This window comes from Mchenga conophoros, linkage group LG23 (genome assembly GCF_057382185.1).
Source record: "Mchenga conophoros isolate Kocher_MC1m ecotype Shallow Benthic linkage group LG23, M_conophoros_male_GT1.1, whole genome shotgun sequence".
Taxonomy (NCBI): domain Eukaryota; kingdom Metazoa; phylum Chordata; class Actinopteri; order Cichliformes; family Cichlidae; genus Mchenga; species Mchenga conophoros.
The window spans coordinates 27,839,056-27,846,661 of record NC_140547.1 but is presented as its reverse complement, the minus strand read 5'-3'; the positions used below and the strand labels follow the sequence as shown (position 1 = coordinate 27,846,661).

At 41.4% G+C, this 7,606-nt stretch overlaps 1 protein-coding gene across 1 annotated transcript in view; it reads right to left on the bottom strand.

Moving 5' to 3' along the window:
* Window positions 1-594: 594 nt before the first annotated feature.
* Window positions 595-7,606, bottom strand: part of LOC146547395 (activin receptor type-2A) — a 76,969-nt gene continuing 69,957 nt past the window's right edge. The window contains exons 7-11 of the mRNA XM_085264449.1: window positions 3,533-3,678; window positions 3,320-3,434; window positions 2,078-2,216; window positions 1,853-1,983; window positions 595-1,494 (exon numbers count right to left, since the gene is read on the bottom strand). Of these exons, the coding sequence (XP_085120575.1) occupies window positions 1,300-1,494; window positions 1,853-1,983; window positions 2,078-2,216; window positions 3,320-3,434; window positions 3,533-3,678 (726 nt within the window). The 3' untranslated portion in view covers window positions 595-1,299. The remainder of the gene's footprint in view (window positions 1,495-1,852; window positions 1,984-2,077; window positions 2,217-3,319; window positions 3,435-3,532; window positions 3,679-7,606) is intronic.

The window sequence follows — 7,606 nt, the reverse complement described above, 5'->3', positions numbered from 1 at the left end:
ATTACAGCTGGCACCCAGCGCTAATCCAGAGAGAGATCTCATGACTCCAATTCAAGCTAGTCAGCAATGGGTATTTACTCTCTGCTGACGGCTGACACGGCAAACAAAAAAAAAAAAAAAAGAAGAAGAAAACTTTAAACGACAACTTCATTATCATGGGTGTGGGCAGGGTGTGGGCAGGGTGTGGGTGGTGGTGGTGGTGGTGGTGGTGGTGGTGGGGGGGGGGGTTCATGAGTTTATCCCGCTCTCATGAACATCTGATAGAAGCAAAAAAAAAAAAAAAAAAACCCAACAGGAGAAAGTTGAAGTAGACACTGAGAGAAAGGAAGGGGACGAAGAAGGGAAAAAGTTGTGTTGTTTTTTTTTTTACGGTTTGTATGGCCGTGTGTGTCTGTGTGTGTAGGCTTTGTTGATTGACGAAGGGCCAAAAGGTTGTAAAGGAAGTGCGAGCGATGACCATGACCAGGGAGAGAGGGACTGATTTTTTTTTAAAACTGTCCATCTGAACTGAGGTATACCTGGTTGAAGGAGGTTTATGGTTTTTATCGTCGTAATGCTTGAAAATGGACCCCCCTCCCCATTCCCCCCCCCCCATTTAAAATAAGCTTGATTACCAAGTTGTCTGGGTCCATAATACACTATGTACAGCAGCATTACACTATAAACATTCAGAAGCCGTTGCTTATTGGCAGAACGATAGTCTCCCAAAAAAAAACAAAAGAAAAAGAAAAAAAACACACGAGAAAACAGCAAATGTATCAAGAGCCGGACGCTCGTCTTTTCTTTTTTTTTCTTCTTTTGTTGTTTTTTAACACTAAAATGCACCGAGAGTTTTGTGAAATTTCTCCGAAGAATCTTCTCAGAGCAGAACACGTCGCCCTCCTACATCTGTGTGTGTGTCTGTGTGCGTGCGTGCGTTTGCATGTATATGTGTATATAAAAACAATACATGATCAAAGTGTCCGTAGAGTGTTGTCCCAGCATGTCAGTGCTGTGGCTTGGTAAAACATCCTGAGTGAGTCCGCTCAGGATGGCAGAGAGTTCAACGTTAAAATCCTCAAGCACGCCTATCAAAATGAGGTGGATGTCAACTGATGTGGTGAGGCGGGCGCAAGGGGCGTTTCCTGAATGCGAGCAGCGGCCCGCACTTAAAAGAACAGGAAGGAAAAAAAAAAATCAAAGGAGAAGAAGAAGAAGAAAACCCCCCCCACAAAGCCAACCAACCAGGGTTGGCCATTTATCCCCTCGTGTTGATCTGTGTTTTCGCTAGAGCTCGTCTGGCGTCGGCTGATTGGCTGATCATAAGCTGGACTCCTTGGGTGGGAGGTCCACGTTTGTCACCATGGTGACAACCGTGACGATCTCCTCGGGGCCGATGACGGGTGCCTGGCGCTGCATCTGTCCGATGCGCTCTTCGACGCAGCCGGCGGACAGGCGTGCCTCGGCCTCGTGGTCCCAGCAGTCCTCGATGGTTTCGCAAAGCATGGCCAGACCCTGTGGAACAAAGTTCAGACGAACGTTATCCAAACAGCACCACGATATCTCAGCTGGTTGTGGTTTCTGGAGTTTGAGCATGGACACACTGGAAGCGCTCTGCAGTGGCACAAAGTGGGCGGGACCTATTTATAAACTTTCAGGCAAGTGACTGAAGAGACTATCCAATGAAAGTTCATAATACTTTGTGTTGTTCTTACTCACTGTCATTTTGTCCTGTGTTATATGTTGTTTGATTATTTCAGGTGTACATCAGCTGTTCTTTTTAAATGTGCTATAGAGGGAACCATTTTAAATCATGCTGCATAAATCAAAGAGCTATGGGACAGTTTCAACAAACACTCCTCTAATTTCTCACCGTGTGTTTCTGCCAGCAGTCTCGCAGGCAGGGCCGCAGTTTCTTATGCACCACCACCTCCTGCATGTCCTCCAGAGATGGGTGCTGACCCACCTCCTCCTCAAAGGGGAGCATGTACTCATCTACTGGTCCTGGAAACATGTGCACGTGTCCAAAGTTAAAATTCGGACAGAATAAAAATAAGACAGTGTGGATAAAACCTGACTGGAGTGCTTGTGGATTTACCGTCGGCAGCGGTGCACCGTGATGCCAGCTCCCACAGGACGAGGCCAAAGGCGTACATATCGATGCGCAAAAATGAATCACGCTGGAAGTTGATTGCGCCCTCCAGGACTTCGGGAGCCATGTAACGTCGTGTTCCCACCTACAGGTTCCAAGCAGGAGTCCAAAGATCAGCACTGAGATAAATAGCTACATGACCACCAATTAAAGCAGACCCAGCAAAAACACTGCCAAATAAATGTGTTTTCACTGCTTTACTGTGATTGTCCAACTTTCAAAAATTGAAAACCTCATCATTCAAATGAATCCCTCCAGGGCTGCTTCAAAAATTTCTGGCCTATGCTGCCACCCAAAGGAGTCTACAACTACTGTCTCAAAGCACGAATAATAAGTTTCTCTCTAAAATGGATGTTGGTGATTACAGCGAAATGAACAAATAGCTTAAAAAAAAAGAGAAAAAGATCAGGCCTCAGGTCTAAATACTCAGTTTCAGTTTTCCGTTATTTTTGTCCCCGTCCCCCCCCCCATTTTCCCCTTAAGACAGGGTCCAGTATGAGATAAAGAAGGGTTATTTTGAACTATAAATCACGCTAAGCTAAGATAAACTACTGACTATTGCAGTTTCAGGAGGAATTGAAGTTGTACTGAATTGAAAATTCTAGAACATAATTTAACATCAACGAAAAGACGTAATTATACATTAACAGGAAGATTCTGGAAAGTCACTGACTATTAATAGAAAGCTTCTAAAATATATTGGAAAGATTATAGAATTTCACTGTACATTAACAAAGAGAATTTCATTGTACACAAAGGGAAATATTTTAGAATTTAACTGCATTGATGGAAATGTTCTAGAATGTCACTGTACACTGACGGAAAGAATCTGACTGTACTTTGATGGGAGGATCTAAAATGTCATACATTAATGGACGTATGTCCTTTTACAATAAGGGAAAGATTCTAGACTGTAATTATTGATACTGTATAGATGATTTTTTTGTGTTATTCAACTTGTCATTTAAGATTGTTGTGCTGTGCAGTGCAAAACATTTGGAAGACTAAAATATTATAATAATGATAAACCAAATTTTCAGACAACATAAACTGACATTGGTTGCTTAACATCATTGCACAAATAAGCTGGAAACAGATGTAACTGGGTACTGCCTGTAAACATGCCTTCAAACACAGTGAAATGGTGGATGAGAGACAACTATATGAAGTTTTAAGTGTGAGCTATACCTGTCCGTGTGTGTCTCCTGCTGATTTTCCTGCCTCAAACTTCAGAGCGAGGCCAAAGTCAGCTATGCAGGCTGTCAGGTTATTCTTCAACAACACATTCTTACTTTTAATGTCCCTGAAAGAACGCACGACACAGGAAATATCCCTTTAGCCCAGTCAAACTAATACAGGAGTCTTGATAATCCACAGATGTTTATGTTTATGGCAGTGTACCTGTGAGCGATGGAGGGCTTGTGCCCGTCCTTGTGTCCTGGGATATCTTCGTGGAGGTAGGCGAGACCGCGGGCTGCTGACTGAGCGATGTGGCAGAGCTCGTTCCAGGACACCACGTTGGCCTTCAGGTAGTCTGTCAATGAGCCCTAGTGAATGAGACAGACAGAGAAGATGGGTGTCAGCGGGAAGAAAAAACAGAAACACCAACTTTACATTCAAAAATGGGCATGTAGGAAAAGGGGCCCCAAAACGTGCCCTTTGCCTGTCGCCCAGTCCACACTGCACGTGTCCCTAATTTCTGTTGTTGTTGATAAGCTGTACCTGTCCAGACCCCATGAATCCAGGCCTGGCTGCCAGACGTCCCCGTTTCTGTTCTAGCTTAATGCCAGTTTCAGGTGAGGTTATCCAGTGCCAAATATTCTGTTTCAATGGAGTTTCTCAAAGCAAGACCCCTCCCCTGAGATGACCCTACCAGGAGTTACTTGGCATCTTCAAGTCTGAGGCAAAACTCCCCTTTGGGTTGGGGGAGAGACGGTGCTCCAAGAGAGCGAATGCACAAGATCTTATTCACGTGTGATGGAAGGGCCGGAGGACGATGGAGGACAAAGCAGATCACTAACTTGTGTTTAACTGTTACAGAAGTTTTAATGTTTATCAGCTGAAATCTAGAAATGTGTGATGTTATAAATATATTCAAGAGTCAGAGTGATGGAATGAAAAGATTAATTAATAGTACATTAAAAGCTGAGCTGCATCAGAGCATGCAGTATTCTCAGTGTGGTAATGGAAATATCTCTAATGGATGGAAATTCACCAAAGCTTTTCTATTTTTTTTAGTTTGCAGCTGACTCCACAAGATAAAACAATTATACTGGATGTACAAGTTTCAATATTGACATTTTTTAGATGATTATCGAAGAAGAAAGAACTTCTGGAGCTCAATAAATCCCCTAGAGTGCAATAAATGACATTTACGACCTACAAGGCGTCCTCTTAAAACCACAGCGGATGCTTATTGTCCTCTCTGAATAACGGAGCTCTGATAACGCTGATTCAATGACCTCCTCCATGTGATCACTTATCCTTTGTCTACTCATGAAGAGCAGCATGTGCCTTACTCTTAAGTATTAGAGCGAAAAAGTAGAAATGCTACTGTAGATCTGGAGATTTGAGCATTACAAGGGAAAATTCATGCTTACATCTAATTTACTAATTTGTCTTCTGTCCTGTTAATGCTCATATTTTATATTTACTCATATTTCTGTGCTGCTGCTGTTTCCCTCACACCTTTATTGACCATTTTTTTATCATAATGAGAGTTAATAATGTAGAATAAAAAGTATAAAATATATTTGTTAATCTGTACTCCTGTTAGTGTTTTTCTTTAAATGTCATCTACAATGCACAATGACAATAAAGGTCTTGAATTTTGAATGTCAACACAACACAAGGTCACCAGTGGAGGCCAAAGGCAAATGTAGTTGTGTTGAGTGACCACTAGAGGGCATGCAACTCCAACACATCATCAGCTGAGCTTCAGATGAAAGCTTTCCACAGTGTGTGTGTGTGTGTGTGTGTGTGTGTGTGTGCATATTCTGCGTGACAGCTTTTAATATCCTTGCAGTGGAAATATATGAAAAGATATAAATTACAGGGTTTTTTTTTCTTCGGCAAGCTGCTGCATGTGCACGGCTCCACACCATAAAGCTGCTCAGATGCATCAAACATAAATCAGCTGCGACAGACGCCAACACTTCGACACCTGCTCTTTTTAGGTCAAAGCTTAAAGACTTATGCTTGCAGAATAATTACAGTTTCCTCCTTTAAAGCTCCAGTGTTATTCCCTCTAGGAGAGCTTCACTCCACTCCAGAGCTGAGTGCCTTTCCAAGAGTTGTATTGTGAGTGTTAAAGCCTCACCGCCACACCCACAAGCTTTTAATTTTTCAACCTTTATTCACGCGATGAAGGCTCCTTAGGAACGCTGATTCAAATCCTCGGTCTGGCTGGGAAATTTCGGGCAAGCCAAGCGTACAAGAATCACTCTCCAGTAGGTTGGTAATGACTCTCAAAACACAGAGGCACTTAGAGCCCCGAATGCTACAAAGGCTGCAGCATGGAGGGTGAGTGGAGTACAAAAGGGGGCTAACACAGCTCAAACCCACTTTCTAGGCACAAAAAAAAAAAAGAAAGGCAACATGAGGCGTATTGTAACTATAGATTAGATCTTAAGGCACCAAACAGAATCAATAAAATGTGAAGGTTTCATGCATGTTTCCCCTCTTTACCAGTGTTTACAACTTTGTTAGATGGTCGCCCTGGAGCTTTTTAGATCTGTGTGCAACTGCCCCCCCCACAAAACCCCCCCAGCAAACAACTCAATAACATACACTAAGCTCAGCAATATGCTGAGCTTACATGGACACAAACAACCCAGTTAGTGGGAGAAATCAGGCGGGAAATCAGAGAATTGTTTTACATGTACACTGTGACTGGAAAACAGATCTGAAGCGCTCCAGTTGGATGTGTTTTAAACAACACTTGCAACGGTTTCTAACCTTTTCTTCAGCTGTGGAAACTTGAGCCCAAGTTTATTGAGTTTTAACTCTTTTACTGAGATGTATACCGGCTTTGATCTCTTGATCTTACAGCTATCTTTTTAAAGGTTTGAGTGGCTGTGCCAGGTTTAAATGCAGGTGTATATCATAAATTTGATATGGATACATATGGATAAATGCTCAGTAAACATGGACTCTTATCAGGACTTGTTGACACAGTTCAAAATGGAACTAAAATAAGGTCGTATAGACATCCAGACCATCAGCTCAACATGTTGCTTGGGTAGCAACAAGAAAAAAGTAGGGATCATACCACAGACTGTATATAAAGGATGGAGACGGCCACAATGACATCAGTAACGAACACTAGTGTTTTAAACCTCTGTGTTTGTTTTTTTAAGACAGAAGTAACTATACTTTATGGAAGCGCATTTCTGCCACTGAAGAAAATTTATTTGGCAACACGTCAAAATTTATAGTTACATAAAAAAAAAAAATTGTAACTCAAAAATTTGGGTTAGCATCTCAAAAGTTGAACTATATATTTGGGTTATTTATCTCAGAATTACAACCCACTCAAGATTGTGGGTTAGCACATTGAAATTCAACGCAGTAACTAAAAAACTGATCAAAGTTTAGATGCAACTCCAATTTTGAATATCTCAAAAGTTCAACTTAACTCAAAATAAAGGTTCAAAAAATCTTGAAATTATGATTTAACTCAAAAATGTGGGTTCGTTTGCTCCACAAAGCAAAAGCAAAACAATAAAATGTGATAAGAATTTTAACAGTTAAACTAAGATAGAGCCAAAAACAGCACAGAGGGATCAAGAAGCTCTGTAAATAAAATAATTACGACTGACTAATGCAAACTTAAAAAGACTTTTTAAAATATAAATAGATGACTTATAAAAACAGTCACCCTGTTTTTTAATTTAGGACAACTGGCTATAGAGACAAAAACTGCTTTGTGGTCGCCAACGTGCTTATATCAGCTATAAATTTTGACATTTTAACATGGCGATCTATGGGTACTGACTCACTTATGTAGTCACCCTCTACTGGCCACTAGAGAAACTGCAGTCTTTAAACCCAAAGGCTGCCCCCGTGAGCACGCCTGCTACTTAACATAAGCAACAGCCTGTTTATTTTAATGAACTAAAGCAGTGATTGCACTTAAGATACCCCAGAAAAAGCAAAATTAAACACGTTTTTGTTTTTCTTTTGTTTGTCTTATTCGCTCCTCTTTATCTGATGGTCTTAAATCAAGCTGAACTCATAAAGCAATTTTTAGACCTAAATGACGTATCGATGTAAAAACATCCTGAAACTGGTTTGAAATAGATCCACAGTGTAGTAGACAAAAGCCTGGCATACAAAGCAGACTGAAGGTTCAGCATGAAGCTCAGGTCATCGAGCCTGGAGGTCTGAGACGTCCCCAAAGTGCGAGAGGTTTGATGAAGCAATGAGAAAATATACAACATATAGAGGAATGAATGCATTAGAAATACAGTCCGG